We start from the raw sequence: 12,140 nt of genomic DNA, 5'->3' as shown, positions 1-12,140 counted from the left end.
CCTGCCTCAGCCTCCTGAGTAGCTGGGATTACAGGCACGCGCCACCATGCCCAGCTAATTTTTGTATTTTTAGTAGAGACGGGGTTTCACCATGTTGACCAGGATGGTCTCGATCTCTTGACCTCGTGATCCACCCGCCTCGGCCTCCCAAAGTGCTGGGATTACAGGCGTGAGCCACCGCGCCCGGCCTCCCTCAGCTCTTTCTATAGCCACTATCTGCTCCACCCTGGAAACTGAAGAGAGATAATGGTAGGGAGAGGCTCTTCCTTCACATCTGGCCCTTCACATTGCTGACATCAGAGCTGCCATATGCGGCTCCTGGGTGCCCGGAATGTGCCTGGTCTAAATTGCGATGTGCTGGAAAGGTAAAATACAGAGTTAGTTTAAAAAATTTAGTTGCAGGCCGGGTGCGGTGGCTCATGGCTGTAATCCCAGGGATTACAGGTTCACAGGCTTGAGCCACCGCACCCGGCCTGCAACTAAATTTTTTGGAGGGGCCGAAGTGGGCAATTCACCTGAGGTCAGGAGTTCGAGATAAGTCTGACCAACATGGAGAAACCCTGTCTCTACTAAAACTACAAAATTATCTGGATGTGGTGGCACATGCCTGTAATCCCAGTTACTCGTGAGGCTGAGGCAAGAGAATCGCTTGAACCCAGGAAGCAGATGTTTCCGTGAGCCGAGATCACGCCATTGCGCTACAGCCTGGGCAAAAAGAGCAAGATCTGTCTCAGGAAAAAAAATTAGTTGCAATTATTTATATGCCTTATTAATAATTACATATTCCTCACATATTAAAATGATAATATTTTGTATATATTCAACCTGTTCCTTGTTGGTTTTTGCTTATTTTTAGGACAAAGTCTCTCTATAGCCAGGCTGGAGTGCAGTGGTGTGATCTCGGCTTACTGCAACCTCTGCCTCCTGGGTTTAAGCAATTCTCCTGCCTCAGCCTCCCGAGTAGCTGGGACCACAGGCACATGCCACCATGCCCAGCTAATTTTTGTATTTTTTCAGTAGCGATGGGGTTTCACTATGTTGGTCAGGATGATCTGGATCTCTTCACCTCGTGATCCGCCCTCCTCAGCTGCCCAACGTATGGAATTTCAGGCGTTAGGCCCTGCGCCTGGCCCCTTATTTGTTTGTCTGTTTTCTTTGAGACAGAGTTTTGCTCTGTCCACCCAGACAGGAGCACAATGGCGCAGTCTTGGCTCATTGCAATATCTGACTCCCAGGTTCAAGCAATTCTCCTGTCTCAGCCTCCCGAGTAGCTGGGATTACAGATACCTGCCATCACGTCTGCCTAATTTTTGTATTTTTAGTAGAGATGGGGTTTCACTATGTTAGCCAGGCTGGTCTCAAGCTCCTGACCTTGTGATCCGTCCACCTTGGCCTCCGAAAGTGCTGGGATTACAGGCATGAGCTGCCTGGTCCATTGTTTCTTTTTAAAATTTAGCTTCTAGAAAATTCAAAATTTACATGTGGCTCATATTAGGCCTCCAAGTCCAGGCCTGGTCATTTTAGCCTTGGTGACCCACACATACACCTCTGGAAAGTCCCCAGGAGCCAGAAAGTCTAAAGTAACCACAAGTGACCAGGTGGCCACAGAAAGAAGTAAAACAACTTGTTCCTGCCCCAACTAATGGCTCTGCAAACCTGCATCCATTGTTCCTGTTCAGCCTTGCAAAAATTTTCCTCAGACATAGGATTTCTCAAGACCCCCACTCTTGTAACTATGTAATCTACCGAACCCTACCCTCTGACTGCAACTGATACTTCCCACCCTTATGATCATGACTGTTCTTTTTTTTTTTTTTTTTTTTTGAGACAGAGTTTCGCTGTTGTTGCCCAGACTGGAGTGCAATGGCATGATCTCCGCTCGCCGCAACCTCTACTTCCTGGGTTCAAGCAATTCTCCTGCCTCAGCCTCCCGTGTAGCTGGGACTACAGGCACGCACCATCATGCCCAGCTAATTTTTGTATTTTTAGTAGAGACGAGGTTTCACCTTGTTGACCAGGATGGTCTCGATCTCTTGACCTCGTGATCCACCCGCCTCGGCCTCCCAAAGTGCTAGAATTATAGGCGTGAGCCACCGCACCCGGCCATGACTGTTCTTAATAAATGACCCCTAGCCTTGTGATTATGCATCCCGTGACGCCCTTCCCCTCCCTAAGATAGATTGCCTACCCCCTCCCTTGATATCATGCATCCCACGACTTCCTCCTCTTCCCCAAGATAGATTACCACCTTTAGCTGACCATTTGCTCCAACCTATATAACCAATCCCCTCTCCTACCTCTTTTGCCTAACTCCTTTCTCAGACTTGGCTTGCTTGCATCCAATCAAAAAATAAATAGACTTGTTGCCCACACAAAGCCTGCCTGGTGGTCTCTTTACGTGAGCGACATGCATGACAGCTGACATTTTATTTCAGATGATTACCTCCTTTTTAAAATCTCAGGCTGCCTGTTCAGAGAACCAGAAGCCAGGAAGGTTAAAAAAGATGAAATTTTATTTTATTCATTTATTTAGACAAAGTCTTGCTCTATCATCCAGGCTGGAGTGCAGTGGTACAATCTCGGCTCACTGCATCCTCTGCCTCTGGGGTGTAAGCAATTCTCTGCCTCAGCCTCCTGAGTAACTGGGATTACAGGATTGCGCCACCATGCCTGGCTAATTTTTGTATTTTTTAGTAGAGACGGGGTTTCACCATGTTGGCCAGTCTGGTCTTGAACACCTGACCTTGTGATCCACCTGCCTCGGCCTCCCAAAGAGCTGAGATTACAGGGGTGAGCCACTGTGCCCTGCCACAAAAAAAAGCTGAAATTTTAAAACATTTGTTATTATATTTTTTTCATTTACGTATAGCCATATGATATATAATTTACAAATGTATATGACCTTATACACAAGGTTGAATGCAAATACCTTTTGGGGTGGGCCTAGCTCAGCTCAAGAAGGAAGCCCTGCCTGAAAAAATGCAGCCTAGGCTGTCACTCTTTATTCAGCCCAGTGTCTAATCACATCTTCTGTCACTCAGGGCCTGAGAGGGTGGGGTTTTAAACGTTATCCAATCAGCGACGCTGGACTGTCAACCGTCCAATCAGGCACACAGCTGGAGCGGACAGGACGGCTTCCGGGATATGGCGGGCCCTTTGTCTCTCTGGGCAGCCAGAGCTCCAGCTTTGGTTTTCACTTCTCTGTGTGTCCTGCTCCTGGAGGCCCAGCCTCTGTAGCCCCGTGACCTGCAGGCATTGAGAGATCCACAACTAAGATGCCAGGACGCCCTGGAAGCCTAGAAATGGTGAGAATGCTGGGTCAACATCCCTAGAGAGGGGAAGGGGTTGGTTGGAACCGGTAGGAAGTGGCCGTGGCGGGACTCAGGCCTCCCCAACGTCAGCTCCACAATCTGAACCCTGAGTTCTCCTTGCCCAGCTCGGCCTCAGTCGCCTTCAGCAATAAGATGGCGGCCGCGCTGACAGCCAGCTCACGGACGTCCTGTCTCTTCTCGGCGCAGTGACTGTGCCCTGGCCTGGAGCCCTCTCTGTCAGCTTTTGCACCCTCAGCGCCGCGTCTCCCAGATTCTGCAGGAACCGCGGGAGGGTCATCAGAGGAGAATCTGATTTGGGGTCCGGGTTTATGAATGGAAAGAGCGTTGTTCCTTGGGGTTCCCGGTTCCTATTTTCTCCTATTAAAAATTTATGGGAGTCACTGCAAAAATATTAAAGAACTTAATGTAAGAGTGGTTCTAGAATTGTAGAGCACCCAGCTATGGTTTGTAGTTTGTGGTCTGTGGGAGAGGCTTGAAGGAAAGTCTTTTATAAAATTCATGATGAAGAAAATCAGATTTAGTAATTGGTTTAGTACAGTTACGTGGTATATATATATGTATTTTAGAAAGAGCCGCGCTCTGTCGCCCAGGCTGGAGGCTGGAGTGCAGTGGCGCGATATCGGCTCACTGCAACCGCTGCCTCCTGGGTTCACGCAATTTTTCTGCCTCAGCTTCCCAAGTAGCTGGGACTACAAGCGTGAGCCACTGCACCCGGCTAACTTTTGTATTATTTATTTATTTATTTTAGTAATGACGGGGTTTCAACGTGTTTCACCAGGCTGGTCTGGTACTGCTGAACTTGTGATCCGCCCGCCTCGGCCTCTCAAAGTGCTGGGATTACAGGCATGAGCCACCGTGCCCCACCTGTTAATTCACTTTTTAACAGACATTCTGACTGGTGTGAGATAGTATCTCATTGCAGTTTTTTGTTTTGTTTTGTTTGCATTTCTCTAATGTGATGAACATTTTATAAAATATTTTTGCTAGACACATACTTGTGTTTTCAAAAATATGTTTATGTTTTTTGCCTATTTTTTAATGCGGTGGTATGTTGTTTTCCGGTAAACTTGTTTAAGCTTCTCTATTCTGGATATTAAATCTCTGTAAAAAATAATTTGCAATATTTTCTTTTTATTTCGTAGATTGTCTGTTTAGTCTGTTAATATTTTCATTTGCTGTGCAAAAGCTCTTTAGTTTAATTATGTTCCATTAGTCAATTTTTGCTTCTGTTGCAGTTTCTTTTGGTATCTTCATAATAAAATCTTTCCTAGTTTTTATGCCTAGAATGGTATTTTCTAGGTTATTAATCTTCCAGGTGTTTTTTTTTTTTTAAATTAGAAGTTTTGCATTTAAGTCTTTAATTCATCTTGAGTTGATTTTATATATGGTGTAAGGAAGGGGACCAGTTTTAATCTTCTACATAGTGCTAGCTAGTTGTTCCAGCACCATTTATTAAATAGAGAATTCTCACATTTCTCTCATCAGCTTTGTCAAAGATCAGATAGCTGGCCCGCCTCAGCCTCATAAAGTGCTGGGATTACGGGCATGAGCCACCTTGCCTGGCCATCAACATAGAAATCTTAAAGACCCCCCTTTGAGATTGTGGCTCCTTAAGCTTTTCAGATCTTGTTTAGTGACCGCTACAGTTATGTGAGAGGCTCCAGGTGTAAATAGAATCTGATGACAGAATCTGTAAGTGTAAACAAGCATCTTAAGAGTGAGAGATCAAGTCCACAAAGTATCCAAAGCCATGACCACAACTATACCTACCTTTATTTTATTTATTTATTTATTTTTTTGAGACAGAGTTTCGCTCTTGTTACCCAGGCTGGAGTGCAATGGCACGATCTCGGCTCACCGCAACCTCCGCCTCCTGGGTTCAGGCAATTCTCCTGCCTCAGCCTCCTGAGTAGCTGGGATTACAGGCACGTGCCACCATGCCCAGCTAATTTTTTGTAGTTTTAGTAGAGACGGGGTTTCACCATGTTGACCAGGATGGTCTCGATCTCTTGACCTCGTGATCCACCCGCCTCGGCCTCCCACAGTGCTGGGATTACAGGCTTGAACCACCGCGCCCGGCCTTATACCTACCTTTAAATTGTGATATTGGAGTAGAGTATTCTTGTCCTTTTTCTTACTCAAAAACTGGCAAAGCAGGATAGGTGATCCAGCCTCTGGAGCTCCACCAAGGCAATTCCATTTTTTATTAGAATCAGCCTGAGTTTCTCCAGTGTGGGTTATCATTAGGCCATCAGCCCTGGGTCACTGGGAATCCTCTAGCAATCATCTAGGTGTTTCCAAGACATTTGAGGACGTCCAGGGCAGAATTGTGTCAGGCTGACAAGAATGATTAATTCTGCTTCTGTATCAGTGTAAGAGAAAGGAGTCATCCTGTGTTTTCTTCTCCCTGATACAAGAGGTAACTTTGGTTGGTGCCCAGATGAGAGTTTCTGAAGTTTTCTGGCACTTGGGTGAAAGACAAAGAGAAGATCTGGTGACTCAAACTATTAAACTAATTGCTTCCATTTCATATGATCATTCAAAAAATAGATACAGCAGTCATGGTCCCTATCATCCAGAAACTTTTAGTCTAGATGGGCAACTGGATACATGATTGAATTAAGCATCATATGGTAGTCCAATGAATAGATGTGTGAAAAAAACAAAAAACTTGGGCCCCTTTTTTTTTATATTGCTGTGACTTATGTTATTACCTGAAGGGCTGTTTATGAACTGAAGAGTTGCTATTATTTTTCCTTTACTTTTCTAAGAATAGATATTTATCTTCTGCTAAAATTATCGTAGAAAACTTTAAAAGATTTGTTTAAATTGCTTATTAGTATATGTTATAAAATTGACAAAGCAGTGGCCAAAATAGATTAAAGTTACATGAACTCTGAAATTTAAGTTTTTAGGTAAGCTTAGGAAAAACCGAACTGGAAATACCCCAGAGGCATAGAGAACAAATTCTACCTAGGGTCTTCTCCCTGCCCCAGTTCTGATCAGATTCACCCTTTTTGGAGGACTTATTTAGGTCTGGCCTCACTCTGGAGTCTTTCTTTACAAAACTGATTCATAAAGATTCAAGTTTTGGCTGGTAAAATCGTGCTGACTTTCTAGAGCTGGTGCTCACAATATCCTGAAACCCAAAAACAGATACATAAGAAAAATAACATATACATTTCAAGATCTTAATTTTTAAATTTTGTAGTAAAATCAGTGCTTACAGAAACATTCCCTTTAGCAACTTGGTTTTTATTCCTGCAGATCTAGTAGTAGCTCCACAAGTCACAAACAAGTAAATATAAACACAAAAATTTTCTCTAAACTACATTAAACTCTACGTTTATAGTTCTTTATCTGTAGATCATTTGTTTATATTTAGCTTTTAGTTATTTATATATCTTCATGTCTACATTTTTAGCTTTTAGTTTATATGTTTTTAAGAAAATCAATGTCAGAGAAACAGAGAAATAAATATTAATTCTAGGCTCTTTAAATCCTGAGAATTATTGAGCACTTAGTATGAACTTTCAAGGTGTTATTAGGATTAATCACATAATGTGTTATTCCCAGCACAGTGCCCTGTAACACACTCTTGAGCACATAGTACCTTCTTTTTATTATTATTATTATATTATTATTTCATAATCTTTATTATAGTAGAATGATGGTCCTGGGCCACCAGCTTAAACCTTGTGGCCTTACAAAAGACCTGTGTCAACAGAGCTTGCCTCTTTCTCTAGACAGGGGCTCAGCCACCTCCAGGGGCATCCCTGCTGCATTTTCCCTGCTAGAGAATGGGGCAAAGGATAAAGGGAGAAGAGGGCATGACCTCACCTCAGGCTATAGCAGCTGCTCCACCACAAAGATCCTTTCGCCAGCAGCAGAAGAGAGGAAAACAGTGGTATGGCCAGGAACCCATTACCTCCTCTTACAGTTGCAGCACATGGTTCCTTAATAAACATTGCATGAGTTCATGTATACCTTCTTTTTTTTTTTGGGACGGAGTTTCGCTCTTGTTAGCCAGGCTGGAGTGCAATGGCGCGATCTCGGCTCACCGCAACCTCTGCCTCCTGGGTTCAGGCAATTCTCCTGCCCCAGCCTCCTGAGTAGCTGGGATTACAGGCACGCGCCACCATGCCCAGCTAATTTTTTGTATTTTTAGTAGAGACGGGGTTTCACCATGTTGACCAGGATGGTCTCGATCTCTTGACCTCGTGATCGGCCTCCCAAAGTGCTGGGATTATAGGCGTGAGCCACCATGCCTGGCCCATGTATACATATTTTTTAAATGCAGACTTATTCAGACATTGCTGCCTTTTGTTTTTTTCTGTAAACTTTAAAGAGACAGCAATGGAGATTTTTTTGTCTTTTTTAAAAAATCTTTTCATTTTTAGGACGGTTGAGGTGGTTCATGCCTGTAATCCTAGCACCTTGGGAGGCCGAGGTGGGTGGATCATGAGGTCAAAAGACAGAGACCATTCTGGCCAACGTGGTGAAACCCTGTCTCTACTAAAAATACAAAAATTAGCTGGGCGTGGTGGCACACAACTGTAGTCCCAGCTATTCGGGAGGCTGAGGCAGGAGAATTGCTTGAACCAGGGAGGCAGAGGTTGCGGTGAGCTGAGATTGTGCCACTGCACTCCAGTTTAGAGACAGAGCAAGACTCCATCTCAAAAAAAAAAAACAAAACTACTTTTCATTCTTATTACATAAAAACGTTTCATGTTTTATTTAGCTTTCTGACTGTGTGTGTGCTCTCCTTCAAAACTTTCATGATGATTTTCTGCTCCTCTATAAGGAAAGCGCACTTGATCCTGTCATGAACACATTTAGCACACATGGAACCACCATAGGCCTTGCTGACATGTTTCTTTGGTTTGGACAATTTCTTTTTTTTTTTTTTTTTTTGAGACGGAGTTTCGCTCTTGTTACCCAGGCTGGAGTGCAATGGCGCGATCTCGGCTCACCGCAACCTCCGCCTCCTGGGTTCAGGCAATTCTCCTGCCTCAGCCTCCTCAGTAGCTGGGATTACAGGCACGCGCCACCATGCCCAGCTGATTTTTTGTGTTTTTAGTAGAGACGGGGTTTGACCATGTTGACCAGGATGGTCTCGATCTCTTGACCTCGTGATCCACCCGCCTCGGGCTCCCAAAGTGCTGGGATTATAGGCGTGAGCCACCGCGCCCGGCGATGTTTTGTCTTTATTTGTATCCCAAGTATTTGTGGTGTGACAAGAGTGCTGAGTGTAAGTCCCTTACACTTCTGGTACAAATAAAGACCATGTAGGCAGAGTCCCTTACGCTCAGTGCTCTCGTCTAACTAATTCTAATAATGAGCCCAGGGGGAGCAACATCAGCATTGAGAGAGAACTTGTTTGAAACACCCATCCATGAACCCTTTCCAAACCTGCAGAATCACATGACATAGAGTGAGACCAACATTATCAAGTGATTTTTGAGCTCATTAAAGTTTTAGAGGCAAAGCTTAGCTAAGTGGTTATCAGCCCAGGCTTCTCATTTGGATTCCATGGCCAATTTACAAACATCTCTTTACTTGTATCATTTCCACAGGTTCTGTTTATTGTTCTAGGTGAAATTATTTATCGTGTTTTTATTGTGTCTCATGTGACTTTGAGATGAGGCCAGAATTAAGTCTGAGAGGTTCAAGATACATTCATGAGAGTAAAGTTTCACCTTCGCACTTGGTCACAGGGACTCTTCTGTTTGGTTTTTATGGGGAGAGGTGAGAGTGACCCGTATTTTCACTACTGTAGCAGAACTTGCTGGTATTTGTGGCAGGGTGGGCTCCTGAAGACAGAAATAGAGAAACATATTTTTAATTCATGGAGAGCTCATTGTTTGTGAATCTCTTCTGTTATAAAGAATAGAAATGGTCCATGCATGGTGGCACATTCCTGTAGTACTAGCTACTCGGAAGGCTGAAGTGGGAGAATCTATTGAGCTCAGGAATTCTGGGCTATAGTGCGCAATCTCAATAGGGTGTCCGCACTAAGTTCGGCATTAATACAGTGACCTCCGAGGAGCCGGGGACCACCAGGTTGTCTAAGGATGGGTGAACCAGCCCGGATAGGAAACAAAGCAGGTCAAATCTCCCATACTGATTAGTAGTGGGATCACGCCCGTGAATAGCCACTGCACTCTATCCTGGGCAACAAAGCGAGAGACAGCCCGCCCCCCGCCCCGATCTCAAAAAAAAATAAATAAATAAACATAAAAAAAGAATAAAAATGGGTGGACTTTTCCTGCAGGTTTTAGTTCTTTTATCTGTGAGTGTGAGGTAGCAGGTAAACAGGTGGTGCTGACACCTTTAAAGGCATTTTTGCAAGATGCTAGTGTAAATCTAAATAGGATTTTTAAATAAGGCAAAAGAGAAAAAAATGGTTGTTTTTTTTTTTTGTTTTGTTTTTTTTTTTAAGCTAAATATGTCTCAGAGAAAGAGCTATGTCCACTTTGCCTCCTGGAGTGCCAAGCATTTAGTCCTTGCAAACCTTTACTTCCCTGCTTGTGTTTCTTTTCCCCTAGTTGAGTTTGTTTTAACTATTATTTAAAATTCTTTTGATAGTCAAGGGCCTCTGCAAAATATTTCTCTCCTATATCCCAGAGCCTTCTCTATAGTCTCTAAATTGTGGCTTTTTTATATGCCATGCACATTTCTCACCATGAATTTGTAATCTGTGATATTAAAAATGTTCCCTTTTTTTTTGTTGAACATGGGAAGATGTGCATACTCAAGATTCCAAATGCAGAAAAGCTGGAGTCTTAGTAAAGATGGAGAACGGGTAATGTTGAGGTTTCATCTGTGTTCTCCATTAGCTCTATGCAGAACAGGATTAAGAAAATGCTTATTTAAACAGGATGACATTTATTACCCTGAAAGTTCTGAAAAAAGAGTTATTGAGAGATACTTGCTCTCTAGGGTGATAAAGAAAGACTAAATTGTTATTTAAAATTACAGAACATAACAGATATCTGCGTGTTGGACTCTGCATAAAACTGATTTTTCTGTATGGTTAAATTCAGAGTATAATTTACTTCTTTTTTTTTTATTTCCCAGAACAGATGCCTGCTAAATATAATTTACTTCTTGAGGGGCAGTATCTCAGCAGTGTTGCTGTGTTCTCTGTGCATCAGCACATCATAAAAGTGCAGTTGATTTTAAAATGTACTTAAAGAGCTCTCTGAAATATTTATTTTACTATAGAGTTTTTTTTTCTCTTCATTATTAAGTATGTTTATGTAGCTAAAGAAGAGCTGTGCATAAACCATCACATTTAATCTGGCAGCTGCCTTTCTTTTTTTGCATATCTCTGTCTTTGGAAAATAAAGACTCTTACCTTTCTTTACAGGCCAGAAAAACTGGGTAAAACACAGGTTCTTCCACTTAATGGATGTTTGACAAAATATTCTTGTTGTGCCAAACACATTGGTGTTGCTAGTGAGCTTGTTAGAAATTCAGAAACTCAGAATTTATTTCAGATGCTCTGAAAAAGAAAAAATCTGCACAAGATCTCCAGTTTATTGTACACATTAAAACTTAAGAGGTGACTTCTAACTCAACATGTCCTTTTTGTCTGAAAAACACGCACAACTCATTCTTTGTGATGCAAATATAGCACTAAAAATGTACATGTTTATGTTTATGCCTTTAGCTTTATACTGTATTATTCATTAGTGTATCATATATACACTAGTGTTGTGTATCTTATAGCATTCTCAAGAGTTAGAGAATACATTAAAGAATATTTCTGTGTTAAAAATTGTTGGATAATTTCAGTCATTCCTATAAGTCAGAACCAATATTCTTTACTTTCTCATTTAAGTATAATTTAAGTGATAAATTCTGCCTATGGACACTTGTAAATGTGTATGTGTGTGCATGTGTGTATGTGTGTGTGTGTGCGTATGTGTGTTTTTCAGGGGCCGTTGACATTTAGGGATGTGGCCATAGAATTCTCTCTGGAGGAGTGGCAATGCCTGAACACTGATCAGCAAGATTTGTATAGAAAAGTGATGTTAGAGAACTACAGAAACCTGGTCTTCTTGGGTGAGAATAACTATAATACACAATCTCTTATATACTCCAAAAGTTTCATTTCTCTATTTTTGTAGAATAATTTTTGGTAATTTATGTTTTTCTTTCCTTCTTTCTTTCTTTCTTTTCTTTTTTTTTTTTTTTAACTTTTTTATTATTTTAAAGATGGGGTTTCTCCATGTTAGTTAAGGTGGTCTCAAACTCCTGACCTCAGGTGATACACCTGCCTTGGCCTCCCAAAGTGCTGGGATTACAGTAGTGAGCCACCACACCCAGCCAATTTATGCTTTTCATGAGTGAATTTATAATCCCTGTTTTCAGAAAGTCTTGAGATATTGTCCACATAGAAAAAATTTCTTTAAGATGTTTTATCTTGGCCCGAACTTTTTACATTCCTGAACTGGTCTGTAATCCTCACTCTAGAGTAGTGGTAATTTCAGAAATTTAGTGGTATAAAATATTGTTGACCCTATGTTAAAATAGATTTGCCACCACTAATTTTTGACTTAGAGTACTGGGTAGTGAAATTAAGGACCTATAAATTTAAAATATTTTCTAAATGTTAAGAACCTTCTGTCATTAAATAGTATTTTGGGATTAATTTTCTAGAATGTTCTATGACATCCTTTTTTTTTTTTTTTTTTTTTTTTTTTGAAAGGGGTTTTTCTTTTTTTTCCCCGGCTTGGGGGAAATGGGGGGGGTTCCGCCCCCCCCCCCCCCCCCCCCCCTGGGTTTTGGCAATTTCCTCCC

General features: G+C 42.1%; 2 protein-coding genes and 2 long non-coding RNA genes across 12 annotated transcripts in view; 1 reads left to right on the top strand and 3 right to left on the bottom strand.

Annotated features, from left to right (window-relative positions):
- Nucleotides 1–12,140, bottom strand: part of LOC116543866 (zinc finger protein 429-like) — a 785,602-nt gene that overhangs the window by 235,415 nt on the left and 538,047 nt on the right. The window lies entirely within an intron of this gene.
- Nucleotides 1–12,140, top strand: part of LOC116543870 (zinc finger protein 430-like) — a 123,787-nt gene that overhangs the window by 22,662 nt on the left and 88,985 nt on the right. For 2 of the 9 annotated variants that reach the window (XM_032269824.1, XM_032269826.1), the window contains one exon: nt 11,276–11,402. In XM_032269824.1, coding sequence (XP_032125715.1) covers nt 11,369–11,402 — 34 coding nt within the window. In that variant the 5' untranslated portion in view covers nt 11,276–11,368. Of the gene's footprint in view, nt 1–2,935; nt 3,306–11,275; nt 11,403–11,638; nt 12,013–12,140 lie in introns of those variants that run through there. The other 7 variants (XM_032269830.1, XM_032269827.1, XM_032269831.1 and 4 more) reach the window with 7 other exon arrangements.
- LOC116543896 lies at nt 6,965–7,649 on the bottom strand. Its single transcript, XR_004265752.1, has 2 exons — nt 7,616–7,649; nt 6,965–7,319 (listed from the first exon to the last, which is right to left on the bottom strand). It is a non-coding gene; the product is annotated as an uncharacterized LOC116543896 (long non-coding RNA).
- LOC116543884 overlaps nt 8,900–12,140 on the bottom strand; it is a 40,104-nt gene continuing 36,863 nt past the window's right edge. Inside the window, exon 2 of the long non-coding RNA XR_004265738.1 lies at nt 8,900–9,145. This is a non-coding gene — a long non-coding RNA (uncharacterized LOC116543884). The remainder of the gene's footprint in view (nt 9,146–12,140) is intronic.

Source organism: Sapajus apella, unplaced genomic scaffold (genome assembly GCF_009761245.1).
Source record: "Sapajus apella isolate SASKATOON/1434 unplaced genomic scaffold, GSC_monkey_1.0 scaffold199, whole genome shotgun sequence".
Classification (NCBI taxonomy): domain Eukaryota; kingdom Metazoa; phylum Chordata; class Mammalia; order Primates; family Cebidae; genus Sapajus; species Sapajus apella.
The sequence above is the reverse complement of the archived record's forward strand: the minus strand, read 5'-3'. Positions and strand labels throughout refer to the sequence as shown.